At 42.2% G+C, this 18,301-nt stretch overlaps 3 protein-coding genes across 15 annotated transcripts in view; 2 read left to right on the top strand and 1 right to left on the bottom strand.

Moving 5' to 3' along the window:
* Positions 1–50: 50 nt before the first annotated feature.
* On the bottom strand, positions 51–17,299 carry B3GALNT1 (beta-1,3-N-acetylgalactosaminyltransferase 1 (Globoside blood group)). 13 transcript variants are annotated; one of them, XR_016019784.1, is made up of 6 exons: positions 16,904–17,041; positions 15,670–15,748; positions 13,462–13,548; positions 7,041–7,082; positions 4,916–5,007; positions 51–2,162 (listed from the first exon to the last, which is right to left on the bottom strand). XR_016019784.1 is itself a non-coding variant. In XM_019731935.3 (6 exons), the coding sequence occupies exon 6, from the start codon at positions 2,126–2,128 to the stop codon at positions 1,133–1,135; it is 996 nt and encodes a 331-aa protein (XP_019587494.1). In that variant the 5' UTR covers positions 2,129–2,162; positions 4,916–5,007; positions 7,041–7,082; positions 13,462–13,548; positions 15,670–15,748; positions 17,162–17,299; the 3' UTR covers positions 51–1,132. The 13 variants fall into 13 exon arrangements, 11 of the variants coding, with proteins under 11 accessions (XP_019587494.1, XP_088650506.1, XP_019587492.1 ...); XM_019731935.3 differs by lacking the exon at positions 16,904–17,041 and adding an exon at positions 17,162–17,299; XM_088794380.1 differs by lacking the exon at positions 16,904–17,041 and adding an exon at positions 17,162–17,299 and having other exon boundaries at positions 7,041–7,189.
* Positions 14,577–18,076, top strand: LOC109447516 (uncharacterized). The gene is made up of 3 exons (XM_088794344.1): positions 14,577–14,594; positions 16,545–17,427; positions 17,958–18,076. Exons 1-3 carry the CDS (start codon positions 14,577–14,579, stop codon positions 18,065–18,067), a joined length of 1,011 nt encoding a protein of 336 aa, XP_088650470.1. The 3' UTR covers positions 18,068–18,076.
* Positions 18,076–18,301, top strand: part of NMD3 (NMD3 ribosome export adaptor) — a 95,711-nt gene continuing 95,485 nt past the window's right edge. Inside the window, exon 1 of the mRNA XM_088794378.1 lies at positions 18,076–18,209. The gene's annotated coding sequence lies outside the window, so the exon portion shown is untranslated. The remainder of the gene's footprint in view (positions 18,210–18,301) is intronic.

Here is an 18,301-nt window from a genome sequence, read left to right on the forward strand (position 1 = left end):
GACCACACATTAGGGTTTTCCTCTGGATCTGAAACTAATAAGAACAGAGCAGCAGTTTTTTTTCCTCTTTATTCTCAAATTGATTGTTAATGAGAAAACACATGGAGCAGATTAATCCCATAACTCGAATCCTTGGTCTTCTCTTTCCAACTCAGGGACTGGAAGACGATACTCTTCAGTATATTCAGGCCATCAGGTTCTGTCTTTTCTGCCTTTAGAGTCCTTTCCAAAAGGAAACCTACTGCCTGGCATTCTCTATTATTCCTAATTCCCAGGTGGAAAATGAGACAAGTGAAGTGACACCTAAAAACATTAGGGATTATATTTTTAAAAACAAGACAATAATTCAGATCTTCTTTCTTTAATTCTTCTCTGTATTACCATGGTAAAATATTTATCAAAGTCAAAGAGATTACTGATACGCAATAATGACCAAATACTTTACCTTAATGGAGCTATCAATAATAAACTCATCAGTGAAGTAACTGGAAAAACATTCAAATATAAAGGGCTATTCACTATTCTGTTTACAGTATTGAAACAATCACAACATTCAAATACCCAGAAAGTTCTAAGCAATATTAAATAATATTAAATAATAAACATACTGCAACATCTTGAGGTACCTCCTGAATGACCAAAACCAGATGAAATTTTGTTTGGCGTAACTCTAGTTTTTTTTTTTAACACAGAACTACTTATTTCCCAAAATTGGTAACCCATTTTAAGAGATACACAAAATCCTTAGCTGACTAGACTGTTCATTAAATAGAGATCCACACTGCTTTGTTGTTATGGACTAATGAGCTTATAGTTCAATGAAACCCTTTTAAGAAGTTCTAGTCTATAGCTATGACATGTTCAAATTGTTTGGTCCTCATATTAACAAAACCCTTCACATTCCTTTATGTTTAATAACTTTGAATATCATCTTTAAAGGGCCTGATTGATTTCTGTGAAAATATATCACAAGTATAACCCTGCAGTCTTGAGCCTATGGGTTCTTTGTGAGTTTTAGTCCCACGTAAGCCAGCACAGTGACCTTCCTGTGAGTTTTCCATCGGAGATTTTACAGTACCACGCTTTCCACAAAGAACCCTGTCCTCCTCTAGGTTTTTAGCAGAATGTCCAATTAATAATGGCATGTGGTGTTCCTTAGCATAACCTGCCAAAATGTGATAATTTCCTTGGAAGAAAAACCATGGGCTGCAATCACACGTCTGAGTTGACAGACATCCAAATGGATCCTATATAAAAAGAAAAGGTTTGTGTCTTCTGGGATATGAATGTCTACTTTTAATAAATTCAAACAGATCCCGACATAAACATCTTCAAACTTGATGGGTTTTACGTGACTCATCATTTCATAGATTTTTGGCACCAAATCTCTGGACATTATATAACCCAACCCACTGCAGTAGGGAGGAAACACTTTGAAGGGATACTCCTGGTATGAAATATGGGTTTTCTGATAAAATCCTCTATAAGAATAATTATCAATGAGAGGATAACCTGTGAAAAACTTCTCTGAGTGGTTTAAATTTAAAAGATACTTCACTAAATTGCCAGTATTGATGAAAACATCAGTGTCTGTCTTCATGATGTACTTAGCATTGGGGCAAAACTCAGTTACCCACCTGAACGCCATAATTGTTTTCAAGGTCAGGTTGTTATATGTGTCTAAGAAATCTTGTCGTATTATGTCACCATAGAGAAGGTGTTCATCCTCTAAGGACAATGCTAACACTTCGTCTTCCCTTTCCCCTTGTTGGCCTAGTAAGAAAAATGTAAGAACCTCATATCCCCACCAAGACTTTTTTTCACCCCAAGTCACTCTAATGGCCTGTCGGGCTTTCACATCCGAGGGGTGTGAGGTCACCAGGATGACAAGAAATGGGTTCTGATGAGAGCAGTTTGAATGCTCTCGAAGTGTGAAGCGAAAGTCTTGTCTGTAAATGGGCTCATACTCGTAGAAGTACATCCAGTTCACGCGCTCTATCACGTTGTAGTGGGGCAGGCTGAGGTACCACATCACCAGGAAGCTCAGGACTGACAGCAGCAGGAGGCTCCATTTGAGGGATCTCAGCGACATCCTACTGGGGAGGGCGCTCAGGAGAGCTAGGGCCATCCACGGCAGCTCGGGGGCACGTGTCGCTCAGGTTCTGCAAGATTTAGCAAAGACCCGGTTAGTCCACCCCCCAAGGCATTTTCAAATGACATCCAATTATCCACTTAAAGAGAAAGAGTAGAACAAAGCTCCGAACAAAACCCCAGATCCTGACCTGAATCTTATTAACTTTATTTACCTGTAAGCAAATGGCTACCGACAACCAAAAACGTATTTTAACTTTTTAGATCAAGGTTAAAAACATATCGTTGAGTATTTTGGAAAATTAGTACCTCTTGATTGACATAAATAACTGTTGAAATATAATTTTGTCCTGAATGTCCAGAGGGACAGAAAGAGATGAATAGAGGGGCAGGTTTAAAACACAAATCTACAATAAAAAAACAAAAAGACTATTTCTCCTCTTTACCAGTAGGAAAAAGTAAAGGATTTAATACAAGGAGCTAGTACCAGCAACATGTCCAAATAAACCAAGGGTGTTTCTCAACTGCGTGATCGGATAGGGATTCTAACAAATCTGGAGTAAGAAAAACTCAGTAGCTATAATTATTTGTGGTGACTTGCTGATGTGAGGTGAGATAAAGGTAGAGACTCTTTAGTAGACGTAAGTCCAGTAGACACAAACAGATGAGTCTGGAATTTTTCAATTCTCAGACTATGAAATAGCCTGTAGTTGCCGAAAATACACCCCAGCCCGTCTTTTACACCTCACTGGCTGAACTCAATGCTGTCTGGATAGCAGGGGCTTATATTAAAGGGTAAGGGACTTCAGAATAAGGGAAGATCAACATGAGGGGCAGGCTAAGGAGACTTCTGACGGTGCCCTTTTACCTACAATCATCCGGGGAGAAGGTTCCTGGGAACCCAGAATTTGCTATGGAGGACGTACATTAAGGTCATCATATGGGAAGCCTGGTCTAGCAAGGGTTCCATTTTGGGTTAATCTTAGATCTTTGGACACACTGCTCTTTTGCCTCTTAATACGTATTAAAATGACAAGATCTCGAGGCTCCTTGTCCTTTCCTCTGGTCATATCTTACCTGCCAGGATTAACGTATTTTGCCGTGTATAATCTGCACCCACGTTTTTGGCCCAAACTCTCAGAGAAAACAAATCTTTCATTTTAATTTTTTAATTCAAATTTTTATTTGTTTACATTTAGGTACTTGTTTTTTGTATTATAAAGGAATTTTGGCATTTATTTTTTAACATATTATGGTACAAGAAATTTTATGTAACAAATAATTACAAAACACAAGAACAGATACAAGGTACAAGAAATTTTATGTACCGGTAACAAATTTACGATATTTAAGCATCCTAGAAGGCGAAGAACTCTTCGTCCTTGCAAGTTTGTTGTAAGTTCAACAAAACCGATTATTGTATTCCAGGGTATTATTTTGCATACGGATATCGTTATTGATTTCCAGAGTTACACTTTTAACTCATAAGCATAAATAAAAGAATTGAAAACATTTACATAGATACAGAATTAGTACTATGCATGTATAATGCACACCCTTATTTTTCCCTCACAAATTTGGGCAAAAAAGTGTGCATTATACACTGCAAAATACGGTATGTCTGGCCACAATAATCTTTCTTATTTCTAATGCTTTCTGAACTTTAAATCACACAATGCAATGCAATGTTTTCACAAACCTCTCCAGTTTAGTTTCATGTGTATGTGTCTTGCCACTCCGCTTAGGTTCTATGACCTCGTGGACAAAGAACATTTTTTTCACAATAGTCAAAGTGCAAGAGAGAGCGCAGCCTATAGCAGGAGTGCAATGAACACTGAATTGTTTGCTATGCTATTTCCGCTTGTAGAGGGATAAAATGTAGGTCTGTGTACCCCACGCCCTATCCTCCTACCCCCCATTACTAGCCTTACGTAGCCAGCTCCTGGAAAAACCAGCAACAGAACAGCCCTGGGATGAGAATTACGGAACTAATTAACATCGTCTTACATTTTCTCCTCACCTGGCTACTAGACACTGCACAACCCTATAGGGCTGCATTTACACCTCAGCCATCACAACTTGTACATTTATTACTAGAGTTGTCAGACGGCAGTTTTATGTCTCATCCTAACAAATCAGCACGTTATAACAAATTTTGGATGAACAGAAGGATAAAGTGTCTTGAGTAGGGGAGTCATTTATAATTGCATAAAGACAATAGAAGCTGTTACACTTCAATAACGGGAAAAATGCAAAACAGCAAATCGCATTATAAAAGTTATCTTTTATGCACTCTACAAGCCACGGTTTCCACGTGGGCAAATGTGACTGTGGTTATAATGTCTACTGCTTACAGACCCACAAGGAAAATAAAGCAACAGTAAAACGAAGAGGAACTATCTAGTCCAAAAGGAGGGAAAGGCCTTTTAAGGATTGGCCAAAACAGACTTTCGGTTGTGCAAAACACAGGTGGCTCTAAGGGCAGAGACCAGAGTCTACACCCAGCTCTTTCCTTTACCAACCAGGGTGAATGGGTTTGCTGTTTATCATGTTGGGGCCTCAGTTTCCTCAAGCCTACACTGAAGACGTTAATACTGCGCGAATTAGTGATAATGTGTGCGAAGCATCTGGCTGGTGTTTGCTACTCGACAATCAGAGGCTGTCATCACCAGCTGTGCTCTACCCTGGGCATCTTTTCTATCCTGTTTGTGTCTCCAAACTGATTTTTATTATCAAAAGGGATTATTCTAAAGAAATAATCTGGATAAATTCTTACTACTTGAAAAGTAGGTTTCAAAACCATGAATACATTTCTAGTTCTTACCTTCTTTTTATTTTTTCGGAGTGAAAGGCCTTCAGTTTCACCAACTGAACATTCAGTGGTTAAGGAGCAGTCAAAAATAATGCTTGAAATCTCTGTAATGTATATAACAAACATAACAGCATTTACATATGGGACAAAGAGGGGAAAGGATCCCCCATTCCCCTCTGAACTAGGAACATGCGTTGAAATAAAAATTAAAAAAAAAAATACCGCTGGCCCACAGGATTCAGAGTTCCTGGCTTCGTCCTGGAAGCAGGGCGCTTGGTATTCAAGACTTAAAACCTACGTCTAAGTGCTCACGTCAGCGGGTGCCTTGTTCCTCCACGGCAGTTCCACTACCCCATAAGGAACCAGGGGTCACCATACCAAGTGCAACACAAAGCTTCTAAGAGACACTGTGCTGCTATCCTCTCTTTAATCCTGTTTCAATAGCTATTTTTTAAAGGGCCTGCAGGAAATCCTTCCACACTCAACAGCGTGGGTGTTGGTGTGAAAGAAAGGAGGCGTGTGGTGAGAAGAGGAAACAGATGAGCCACAAGTACTGTGAGATATTAGTTGTTAATTCAAGGTGATGGAAATAGAGGCATTCTCTTATATTTATAGTTTTCTTTGTATTTTGAATTGATAAAAAAACAAAACAAAAAGAGAGAAAAAGCATAATAAAAATGCTTGGCTATTAGAGTTAGACGGCCTACCCTAGATCTCGGCTGCAAGACTTAATGGTTGTGTGACCTTGGGGAAGTAATTTAACTTCATACAAGTTTCTTTTTTCAACTATAAATTAAGCATCACAGTACCAATTCAATTCCTTACAGGTTTATGGGGAGAACATTTAACCAGGCAGCTCAGAAAGCCCTCAGTAGTTTCTCAAGTTCAGTGACACACAGGCACGCGGACCAATGCACACACTCCAATATCACAGGAATCAGTGGCCTGGCCTCCTCTCTGGCACTGGCTCACGCTCTGACTGGGGGGCACAGGGCAGCGCGTCTCTCAGCCTAGAGGGGCCTGCTGAGGACGGCTGAGCAGTGGGTTCTGTGAACCTGACCTTGTTTTAAATCCCATGTGCAACGGGAGGGACAGAAAGAAGATCCTAAAACACTGATGACTGGAAGAATATAAAAAGGCCCAACAGGGAAGTAGACCATTCTTTTAAGACTGACTTCTTAAATAAGTCACATATCACTAGCAAGAAATAAATTATAATTTAAAAATAATGTCCATTTTATAAAAGATAAATTTGGGATGATATAACTATACATGTATTCACCACCTGGATTCTATGCCATGTATGTTACGCAAACAATCTTCTCTCACCCACAAGCCTGTGCAAGGCTGGGTACACAGCAGGCCACCGCTGAGCTGGTGGTTGATCCACAACAGATGAGGAAACATCTCAAATCACACAAAAGCCCACGAAACCTCCAGAGATGGAACTTGTCAGCTTCCAGATTATGAAATGGCCAATCCTTCAACAATCAAAGGAAACCACTGTCCTCAAGAGACACTGCACAGGCCAGTCACAGGCTGTATCTAATGTCTTATCTACAGGTGTTTTAGCCTTACAAGGGCTCTGTGGACCAGAAAAATTGGAAATCATTCATTCAAACAATTATCTTTTAATAGAGAGCTACTCAGAGTTTTTAATGTTCATGTACATTTTCTCAGAAGAGGATATATTATGTATCCAATGTTTCTCCAATTTACCTGAATAAAGGACCTATTTTAATTTTCAGAGTCTCTGGCAGGACTAGAGTTCTACACTTTGGGAAATCCTGTCTTAGAACATCTTGCACTCATTGAATTGAGAAACTAGTTTGTGTGAATTAATAAATAAAAATTTAACACCAGTTTGGAGTAAAAGAAGTTTTTTGAACCAACTGGTTTGATTACTTTGGAAAACTTTTCCGTGTTATTCACTAAGGCTGAACAGATACATAGTCTACGATGTAGCAACTCAGCTCCTAGCACACTCAACAATGTGTATTTACATAAAGACACCAAAAAGTGTTCAAAAAGGTTCATAATGGCACACTATTTATGACAGCCCCAACCTGGAAACAACCCACAGTGGAAGAGAGAAATAAACTTATAGAACGGCACACTATACAAAATGAAAACAAACCTCGCATGACGTCATGGAGAATCTCTCAAACAGAACGTTGAGCTGAAGAGACCGGGCATATAAAGAAGAAACATTATGATTCCATTTCACACAAAGCTGAAATGCAGGCAAAAGGAACCTATGGTGTCGGAATCGAGGACATCGGTAACCTTGGGAGGGGGAGGGAATATAATTGGGAGAGGCTGGTGGGGACTTTCTGGCCATGTTCTATTTCATCTTCTAACTTGTGTACTTTTTGTTTGTTATAGTATCACAGAAACATTACAAAAGATTGGCAATGCAATGAGTCATTCTGCATATCTGGTTACTGTGTGCAGTCAGTGTTGGCAGGTGTCCACATGACATGCCAGCCCTTGGGTGCCCCAGTCGTGATGAGAGCACAACAGGCGCTGCCAGACACTGACTCATGTAATCTTCAAGAAAGCCCACAAATCAAGGCACTTTTAAAACAGTTACTGTTTTCATTTGACAGGTAAGAAAAGCAAGGCTTAGGGACAGTCCATGGCTAGCCCAAAGTTGCAGGTTCGTAAGTGGGGGAGACAAAAATCAAACAGGACTCTAAAACTCACATTCCTGGCCATGACCTTCCTATCCGAGGGAGTCTGCTGCAAGCCTCTTGACCTGCTCTGGGTGGGCTCTAACTTCCTGCAATCATTGAACCTTGATAAGAACAGTAAAAGCATCACAGCTTTACTGTCTTTAAACAGAAAGACTGAACATTACTGCTCTTAAAACCTGAACTTTGAAGTATTAACAACAGTAATAGCTAAGAACTAATCATTCATGCAGATATAGACCTTTTTATTTTTGCATCAAAAACATGCTGGGCACTAGGAAATAAATGTTTTGGGAGTTTAGGAGAGGCAACATGCAGGAATCAGTAAAACTGCAAGGACTCCAGAGAAACAAAGAGTTAATGCAATGGTACCATTTTTTAAAGCAAAAATAACCTGAAAATATTTCCTGGGATGCAAAAATGTTATTTTCTGCAAAGAGAAAGCTAATTTAATTATTTTAAAATTCTGTGAAAAGTTTTCTAGTTGCAAATGTAATGTGTATGTTCATTAGAGAAAATTTTGTGAATGCAAAAAAAAAAGCACAAAGACAAAGCATAAAGGTAACTGTTAACATTTTTAACGAAGGTCTATCAGGTCTGTCACTCCATAGGAGGACACAGGCCCCAGCTCATCTGCCAGCACGGCTTCCTCCCATTCCTATTCCCGCCACAATGGCTTCCTTTCAGCTCCCTGAATACGTCAAACTCTTTCCCGCCCTTGGGGAGGCAGCAGGTGCTCTCCTGCTAACTAAGAAGCTGGTTCTTGAAAAGTCTGGCTCTTTCTCATGCTGCAGGTCTCAGCAAAACAGCATTTAGGAGAGTCCTTCCCTGACCTCTTCTTATCTCAAGTCGTTCACCAGCCCTTCTTTCCTATCACATTGCTCATTATTCTTTCCACAGCATTTCACCTGACCTGGAATTTTCTGTCTGTTTATGGTCTGTTCCCTTCACAAGAATGTGAGGTTCGTGAGGGGGAAAACCTTGCCCACCTTGTTCACTGCCATATCCCCGGTGCCCAGCACACAGTAAGTGCTTGCTGGACATTTGAATACTCTGCAAATGGTCAGGTAATTCTATCCACTTATTATATTGAAAAAATATTCCCAAGAAATTGAATCCAAAGTAAACTCCCGAACTTCTGTTAGATCATGCTTACTTTTCTTCAGCCATCTTTGACTACAAAGCCCTATCCTTACAGGCCTAACTGATTATGACCATGTGCATTTTAAAAGGAAGAAAACAAAAATTAAACTTCAATGAAAATCAAGCATGCTAGATTCAGGGTCATCCAAGGAGAACATGTGTTATTAAAGATAATTACTAAACTACTGGCAAGTGTTCGACATTCCAGCTTTTCTTCTACATAAAAGACAATACTGAAAAAGGAGTGGAAATTCTAAATGACTAAAAATGGTCCTACGTGTACTGAGTTTGACACAAATCATAATTACACACATTAATCATGTGCTATTCCTTGTAAAGGTGGGGACCACATAGCAATACTCTTTCTTGAGGAAAATTTCCCTAGTAGTACTCTCAAACTGAGCACATTAATTCATAAAGCAATACAAAACTACCATTCGGATCCCTCTGATATTAGAAATAAACACAAACAGTGACGTTTAACCACAACTTCTCGCTTCCCGCTTCCTATTGCTTCCATCCCAGTGGTTCTCAAGCTTTGCTGCGTACTAGAATCTCCTGAAGAACTTGAAAAAGACCTCTGGACACAAAGACACACATAGGACCACCTGAGTCCGAGTTTCAGAGGGTGGTGAGGCCCAGGGAGCAGTATTTGTGAAGCTTCCTTGGTGACTCCAACATGCTGCTCCGGACCCTCCATGTGCACTGCAAGGCACACTGGGAGCGTGTTAGCAAAGCAGAACCTCAGGCCCAGCCCAGGCCTGAAGTTTTTGAAATAACATGTCATGAAATAACATATTATGAAACAATAACATATTATGAAATAACATTTTATGAAATAACGTATTAAACAGTTAGGCTGTGGGTGGCACCCAGTAAGAGCTAAGTAGATGGTTCTGCTATTATTATTCAAGTCCACACTATACGCTCCATCCAACTTTTATTTGCCCACATTCATTCCACTTACAAACCTCACTGCCAGCCCCTAATCTCTTTTACATGGCAGCATATGCTCTATAACCCACTCATGCAGGCAAATAAATAAACCTTCGTTGCTCCACCTTCTCCCTCCAAATCCCGCCTTCTTTTAGAGTCCAAGGATTCCATTTCCTCCGGGATCTTAAAATCCCTAATGCTGTGCTCCCCTGATCATATAAGCCCACAGGAACTACCATTAGTCGTGCCCAGCACCAAATGGGGACTTTTCGGGTTTCTCCTCCACATACACGCTCCCCTCCTGCCCCATAGTCTTCCCATAAATCACATTATTGTTCTGGGCATGATTTGCAACGTCCAAAGTCCTACAACAGGTACTTCGAGCCACTGGAGGAAGGCTACAAAACACATTACCCTTTTCAAACTGAGGTGTGAGACATCCAAGTGGCATCAAGCTACTTTAAGGACTATGTATACTTGATAAGGCTTACATATTTCTTCTTACTTTGAAGCACGCAGCTGGATGTATAATAGAGAATCAAATTTTATTTATTGAGTGAACTGGAACTGCTATATTTGCCTAATTTGCCTAATAATGATTAAAAATAAAATATGCTTTAACCTGTCAGGGCAAACAAAGGTTTGCACTAAAAAGAACTTGCTTTCTACTTCATTTCATCACATTCCCCTCTCCGTATTTTGGCAATAACCCTGGCTTGGTCCTGGTACTGTAGTAAGCACTTTTCATACTTCCATTTGTTTCATGATAAAAACCACCTTCCGACGTAGCCCCATTATTACGACATTTATCTGTCAGCTAAGGAGACTGAGATTTGGAGACCTGCTCGTTAGGGTCACAGCGAGCAGGGCTGGGAACCCAGGTCCTCAGCCCCTAGGTGGAGGCGACCACCGCACTGCAACACACACTTCCTACTTGTTTCTGTCCTGCTGGCCTGGCATTCTCATCCTCTCCTCCACGTAGGGCAGCACCTCTGATCTTCCTCAGGGATGAAGACTTGTCAGAGACCAATGAGAAGCTTTAAAAAGGGGGAAATGCTAAAGGCAAACATGGTTAAATCTCCGAACAGATCATGCTCAGCTCCTAATTCTCACCCAGACGGTTTTTAACTAGTCTCCCCTTCCAAGTACACTTTTCAGAAATGAAGGAATTGCTGGAGATTGTTAATGAATTTATATTCAGAATAACCCTGCATAAGTGGCTGAGCTTCTGCAAACATCAGTGGACATTTAGGCACAAAAGCAATGACCACCATGAGCCAACAGGACTCACTAAGATCTTTTCATCTGACTAACCTCGTCTCCATTTTCAGTCGAGTTCCTGGACCAGATCCGGGGAAGCCTTAGATAATACACAAGAATTAAACTACACTGAAGAGGACAGGACACTGCAAGGTCCTTCTGAACAAAATGGAAAAACGTGAGTCCAATGACAGTGCCTAGATGGTTTCAAAACTGGCTCATCCATCATAGCCTGTGTACTTTTCATGCAGTCATTTGTTCACCACACATTTCCTGGGCTCGTGCTGGACTGTGAGAATATAGTGTTGACCAACACAGCCCCAGACGTGCCCTCCGCTTATGTTCTAAGGTTGTTAGAGCATCTTTGTCAACCTGAGAGAAACTCTCTAGGGTTTGATTACAGGCCTATCATTAGCCTTTTCCTGTTTAACATTTCTTATTAACAACAAACATATACAGACTTATTCAATTTCGTGGACAAGAAAACGCAGGAAAAATACCCCAGTAAATTCATTACAAGATGTAATCTAAAAAGGTTTCAACAGGTTGGAACAAATTTACTGTCTGCTATCCAAGTTCAAAAAACCAACTGCACCAGGGCAGGATGGGGGGTCATTTTAACAGCAGCCTAAGTGAAAAAGACCTAAGGTTTCAGTTGCCTAGGAATTCAATAGGAAGAAAGGTGCTGATGTAAAGGAATAGGTGGAGAGTGAGGAGACAAGAATTTTGGTTCTAACAGCTGGGGAGGCGGGTGACAAGTCACTGAATTTGGAGAATTGCGTTTTTCATCAGAACTCCAGGGGATTGGGCTAGGACGCCTCTCAGGCCCCGCCCAGTATCACCAGTGCAGATGATGTCATTTCTGCACACCGCCGTGTGTCCCCGGCATCTGGCACAGTGTGGGCACACGGAATGCATTCTCCAGGTACTGATGAGTGAATGACAGTGCTAACAGAACTTCTGCAAGTGAATACTATAGCGTGCCCCCACCACACACACACACACACACACACGCACACCATTAGCCCTAATATACTCTCGGGTACAAAAAATAGGAAAAACATTTGAGCAAAAGGGGTCCTCACCCCATAGCTACATGTATGTTCCATTTTACAAGGACAAGTGACATATAATTCAGAGGAGGGTAACCCAGTTTATGTTTTGAGTATCACCTCCCACGAGGACTAGATGAAGTAGTGGCTGAAGAAACTGGGGAATGTTCTGTTCTGGGGAGAACAAAAGCTCAGAAGGGCTGTCGTAGATGCTTGCAAACATTGTGAACAATATGTCAGTATTAACTCCAGAAAGAAAATGGAAACCCAAAGATAAAAATTAGTGAGAGGGTCCAATACAAATTTTTAGAATGGGCTGCTCCTCACCAATGGAAATCTTCAAGTGGCAGGCAGGAACGTCATGGAAATTAATTCCTCATTGAATTTTAAGTTATTTTAGGTAACTTCTAAGGTCGCTTCCAACTCTAAGATTTCATGACTTTGTTATTCACAATGTTTAAAATGCAGTACGTAGAAAGGTTTCATTTTTATGCAATTTTTAAAAATTGTTCAATTTTTAAGAATAAATCTTAGGTATTCACTGAGTTCAAGAGAAAAACCCCACATTAAGCACAACTCTTCACGGTCGTTCCAGTTTTACCCTGTTTCCCCAAAAATAAGACCTAGCCGGACAATCAGCTCTAATGCGTCTTTTGGAGCAAAAATTAATATAAGACCCGGTCTTATTTTACTTTAATATAAGACTGGGTCTTATGTTATACTATACTATTATACTCCAAAAGATGCATTAGAGCTGACTGTCCAGCTAGGTCTTATTTTTGGGGAAACATGATAAGTATTAATCGACAGTGAGTATAAATACTTAACCCTCCATTACCATTTCCCAACCCCGCTGGGCACAGCACTCCCACTGGCAGGTGTATTCCAAGATGTCTGGGAGAAGGCTTTCATTCAAACCTTATAAAGTAAAAGCTTCCTGTCTCTGTGTGTTGAAGTAGAAGACACCTGGGTTTTTTAAAACATGTTTTAAAATGACAAACTGTTTGCAAACAAAATTCTTACTTTCTTGCAGGAATAACAACACATAGAAATTATACATTTCTGGTGGTGTGGTGTGTAGTCTTTGGGCTAAGGAAAATGAGGAGCAGCCAAAAGTAGCAGGACCTGAGAAGGAAAATGCAGCCGCAATTTTTGTTTTGCTTTTGCCCTAGCTGCATCAGTAGCCAACAAAAAAACGTGTTTTTTTTTTTTTTAAGGTAAGCGGTCTTTGGGGCTGTATCACTTCTATAGCAATTTACAAAGCACAGATAAAGTTATCATCCCATTTTTTCAGAGACCTGTGCAGCCCAAGTATAGGCAAACCTGGAACCCAAACTCAAGCCCACCTCTAAACGCTGTGCTCCTTCTTCAGAGCACAGTACCCGCCCGCAGAAGAGCCCAGCGTGACACCCGATCCCACAGCCCTTTGAGATTCCTGGGCAGGGAGCAAAGAGGAGAGAAAAAGTGGACTCACCTCTGCGTTCAGGCCTGAGAGAGGGCCATGACAGAGCAGCGTGTGGGAAGAGGCAGCAGGATGGCTGGTCCGTGTAAGCTAGGAAAACTGGGGCAGGGCAAAGATCACTCAGATCAGGCAGAATGGCAGAAGGCTGACTTGAAAGTTGGAGTGCCTGACTCTGTTACAAACAGCTTTACCATTTGGTACATTTCACTCCTTCCTTCCTTTGGTATGCTGGATCTGTGTCAGAGGCTGGGGCTGCAATGGGGAAGATGACGAGCCCTGCCCTCAAGTTGCTGACACTCCATCAGAGAAAGAGGAAGGTTCACGACTTCAAGTTTCAGACTAAATGCAATGAGGAAAGCTCACCTGGAGAAGATGAAGGGGAGACCTCACTGCTCAAATGTCTCCAAATAGAGTGATCAGCCAGCCTCTACGGCAGAGAGCTGAGTTTGCACTCTCAGAAAGTGTGGGTGCTCAATTAAAGTGCAAATTACAGAACTTGTATCAGTTTAGAGAATGGAACTATTTAATACTAAGAATAAGAGTCAATTATACTTCTTTCTCTAAAGTAAGTGGGTAACTCAACCTTTGAAAACGAAATCTGTTACCAAAATAGTAACAGATAAGAGACATGGTTTGAGCCCTGTCACATGGGCGGTAGGTGGCCGCAGACCTGTGAAATGTTTTAACAAGAGCAGTACTTCTTTATTCTAAATTAAAAGAGCCTGTCCAAGCACAGCTTGGGAGTTCAGCTGAATTCTGTGTTCTAGCCCAGGAGTGGGACTTTTTTTTTTTTTTTTAAATAAAAAATCAGATAGCAAATATTTTCTTTGTGGGCCATATGGTCTTTATCCCAGTTACTCCATTTCACCTTTGTAGTAAAAACAGAGCCAGACAATATTAAATATATAGGTATGGCTGTGCTCCAATAAAACTTTATTTACAAAACAGGCTGCTGGTCTGAAGTGTTTGTTCTAACCATATGAAATGGCATACCTTAGAACAGCAATAAAATCTCCCCAGGTCTCTCTTCTGTTTCCTCATGATGCCAATGGGCCATGCTACTAAAACGGGTGTCCTAGTGCGGATAACTTTGTGTCCTAGTGCGGATAATTTCTTTCCTACACGAAATGGTTCCCGGAGGACAGGTAGGGCTGATAATTATTAACCTGGGCTGTGGATGCTATCAAGAGGACACCAAAAGGCCTCGGCTTTCTGGTTAACTACCTGTATTCTGGGTCACACACAGAATGGGAAACTCTGATCATCTACTCTCAGCTTTCTGATTTTTATTCCTTAATTTATCAGAGCTTCAAGAGGCACAAGATATCTCCGTAGCCAAATCTTTCATCTGTAGCCTCTCAGGGTCCTACCCTACAAATGTTCTATGGCTTCATCTTAACTCATCTAGATGTGCGTCCTACAAATCTCCACCCCTCATCTCACCCTCTCCTCTAATTCACAATGTGCCAAAAGCTCTGGTGTCAAACACAAACAATATTTATAATATCCAACTTTTTATTAAAACCATTGTTCATTATCCCAAACGAGCTATTTGCCAGCTGTTAAACGAACTGCAACTTTGGAATGCATCTGTTGTGCAAGGTCATTTAAGCGCACCCTGTGATCCCACACATTTGACTTCTTTCATGAAGGTATGGTTTTATACAGTATGGTTATCTACCACACAGTGAGCAGGGATGAGCAATGACAGCTTTTAGAGCTACAAGAGAAGAGCGTATCTGGCCTGGACATTACACAGCTGTGAAAGAGTAAAGGCATTTCCTAAAACGGGATTTTAACTGTATCATTCAATGGTGGACAGAACAGAGCTGGAGACTGGGCACAGAGAAGGCAAATCATTTGAAGGAGAAGGAAAAGAGAAAATAAATACCCACTGTAATCTTTTCGTAGGGATGAAGAGAGTTGAATCTGAACTTGAAGTTGATTATGACCCCCAATAAGTTTATATAGTTAAGTTTCCCTGAGGTACCATGGTATATTAATAATAATTCACTTTTTAAACAAATATATACTTTTCAGTAATTTAGAAGACCTTAATTAACTCTTGTACCTCATCAAATCCTATGGGGAAAGAACTATACTACAACATACAACAAAATTTCAGCTGTGTAAATGACCGTTAAAATTTTGTAAACCAGACTACTGTGGTCAATTTTGACCAATTAGGATAATTTCTAAATTAAAAGAAGATGAACTTACGTGTAGGATCTCAGCACTAGCTGAAGTTCTTTGTTGTTTTCTGTATTCCATGCTTTAATTAAAACAGATTTGCTGGGAACTATTGAACAGAAGAACAGAAAAAGAATATGCCTGAATTGTAAGAACAATGGGCACTATAACATGTATAATCAATGTTCTATACCTAACAAGCAGTTATAGGAGCAAATTATTATATATCGATACTCTTCATTTTTGGAAAAGCCTTGATCTTTTTCCTGTTCTCAAATCACCTCATGCATCTACTCTGGAATTATATTTGGCTATTCATTTGAATGAACCTTCTAGTGTAGAAGGGGGAAAAAACTAAGCGTCATAAACTCATCTCTTAATTTGAAGTAGTTCCTTTCTTTAGACTGATCCACTGTCAATTTGCGCTTTACCAGGCATCAACACATTCAGAGAGCAAAAAGTCAGCACCCTGCCTGTCCCAGCCGCCTGGGGAAAGCTCAAATACAAACTTGTTGCCAGTTGAAGACTGTGAACTCAAATCTTTTACCTCTGAAAACAGAAATAATAATAATTTGTTCATTGGTAGTAGCTCTTTTTGACAAAGCAGCTACCTCCTAAACGCTGGCACTATGTGCAAAACACAGAGGAAAGAAAACCATGTCTGCCCTGCCAATATCCCTCCTAGTCCAGCAGAGAGGAGTGGAAGAGAAGGAATACGGAATGCAAACCGTTGCTTGCTGCTAGCACCATTCCTTACTGTTTGGGAAAGTGAGACTCCAGTGCACCTTTAAGAGTTTTTAAAAATGCCTTGTATATATGTACTCGTTAATTTCGCCTCTTACAAACCGTGTAACCACTAGGGGTTTCCTTCCCTCTCTGCCCAATTTGCCCATTCTTCTCTTTAGGTCAACATTCCTCCCACAATTGAACCCTGCCACACGATTTGGTTCTTGGGCCCTTCCCTTGCGCAAGGGAATGCGTTCGCCTCGGGCCTTTCGGGGAACCCACTAACACCAAAACAATCTCGGTCTTCTCCCCATCCCGCGGCCAACGCCCCCGCCCTCTCCACCCCCGCCCTCCCCCGCAGCTCCCCGAGATCGCTATGTGAGAGGCCCCGTGCTATCGACAGGAAGGTGGGGGCTGCGCCCCGGAGCACAGAAGCGCGGACAATGTGCTCCTCGCAACCGCGGCCTGGGTCCACCATGCGCCCCGGCGCTCCTCCGCATCACCCACGGCCCCGCTGGGCCCCTTCTCCCGCGCTCACCGGGGTCAAGCAGAGGTTCATCTCGGAGGCCCCAGCCCAAGGCGCGGCTGCTTGCGGCGCAACCCGGGCCGCGCTCCGGGAGAGGGCCGAGGGAGTGGGCGGAGCCGCCCCGCCAGCGGCCCTGCCTCGCCGCCCGGGTCTCGGTGTCCGGGAGGAGGGAGCGTCCCCCGAGAAGCGGGACCCAGGACCACGCCCTCCACCCGGCCCCGTGGTCTCCAAAGCCTCCGGGCCGCCCCACTGCCCCTGCCTCTCACTCACCTTCCGCGCGCGGCGCGCAGCCAGCTCGAATGCGGGCGGTGCCCGATTCTCCCGTTCCGCGCGCACACGCACCCTCTCCACGGCCGGGCGCGCGCAGACCACGCACCAGGGCCCCTCGCTCGCTCGCTCGCTCGCACGCACGCGCGGGTCCTGCGCCCCAACGAGTGCGGCCTCACGCGGCCGGCGGCCCGCAGCCCTACACACTCCCCGGGGCGCGCTCTCTCGACCCTCGCGGTCACCTAGCAGTACATGCACCGTGGTATTAGGTATGCAGTTTACACTTGAGGGGCAGAGGTTAGGCGGTTTAGTGGAGACCTCCCGCAGATTTCTGTTTAAGATCCATCCTCTTTGCTTGCTGCCGCTGTTTCCAAGTTGAGTAAATGTACGCCTTCGAGGCAGTCATATACGGATTCACTTGGTACTAAAATCCTCATGGAGCTATGAAGGCAAGAAGAAACCGTGGAGAGTTTTTTGTTCTTTCAGAAGAAATGCGCGTTCACTTTCTAGAATCCATGGAGAATGAAGGGTGGGAATACAGCGGGGTTACAGTGGTCTGGCCTAGAAAGTGGAGTCCTGGGGAATTGTGTGATCTCAGGAAATGCCTCTCGAAATTTTCCTTTGGTCTGGAAAATTCAAAGGTCTGCCCCACCCCTAGTTGTCACCAACTACTAACCTAAGAGGAGTGGAGAAGCTTTCAGGTGTGGGCCCTGGGTGTTAGCCAAATGGGTTGTGGTCATTCTAGTCTTTGGGTGGAAGTGCTTGAATTAATCCAGAAATATTTTTTCTTCTTTCTTAGTACCCCTGGAAGAGTGCCATCTGCAAACAGCTCCCCATTCTGGCCACTTGGCTGTGGGACTGTGGAACAGCTTGGATCCAGCATCATTGTGTGAAAAGTTGAAAGAATAGTTCGTATGCGTGAACACTTATATGTATTCCTCCAAGAGTGCATAACAACATTTTGCTGTAACTGCCTTCTTTGGCACTCTCCTAAATACTTCAGCCTTCATCTCCTAAGAATAAAGACAAAGACATTCTTCTATGCAACCAGGTAAGAAAATCATGTCTAAGAAGTTTAATAATTTGATATCCCCTAATATATACTGTATACAAATTTATCCACTTGTCAAAAAAAGTCGTATG

The sequence above is a fragment of the Rhinolophus sinicus genome, chromosome 17 (genome assembly GCF_057876585.1).
Source record: "Rhinolophus sinicus isolate RSI-liver-muscle chromosome 17, RSI-T2T, whole genome shotgun sequence".
NCBI classification, from domain to species: domain Eukaryota; kingdom Metazoa; phylum Chordata; class Mammalia; order Chiroptera; family Rhinolophidae; genus Rhinolophus; species Rhinolophus sinicus.

What these genes read in the sequence shown, in the direction of transcription:
- B3GALNT1 (XM_019731939.3), bottom strand. Translation starts at nt 2,128, where the DNA reads ATGGCCCTAGCTCTCCTGAGCGCCCTCCCCAGTAGGATGTCGCTGAGA.
- LOC109447516 (XM_088794344.1), top strand. An exon ending in TACATGCACCGTGGTATTAG is followed by an intron (nt 17,428 to 17,957) that starts GTATGCAGTTTA and finishes CTTCTTTCTTAG; the next exon opens with TACCCCTGGAAGAGTGCCAT.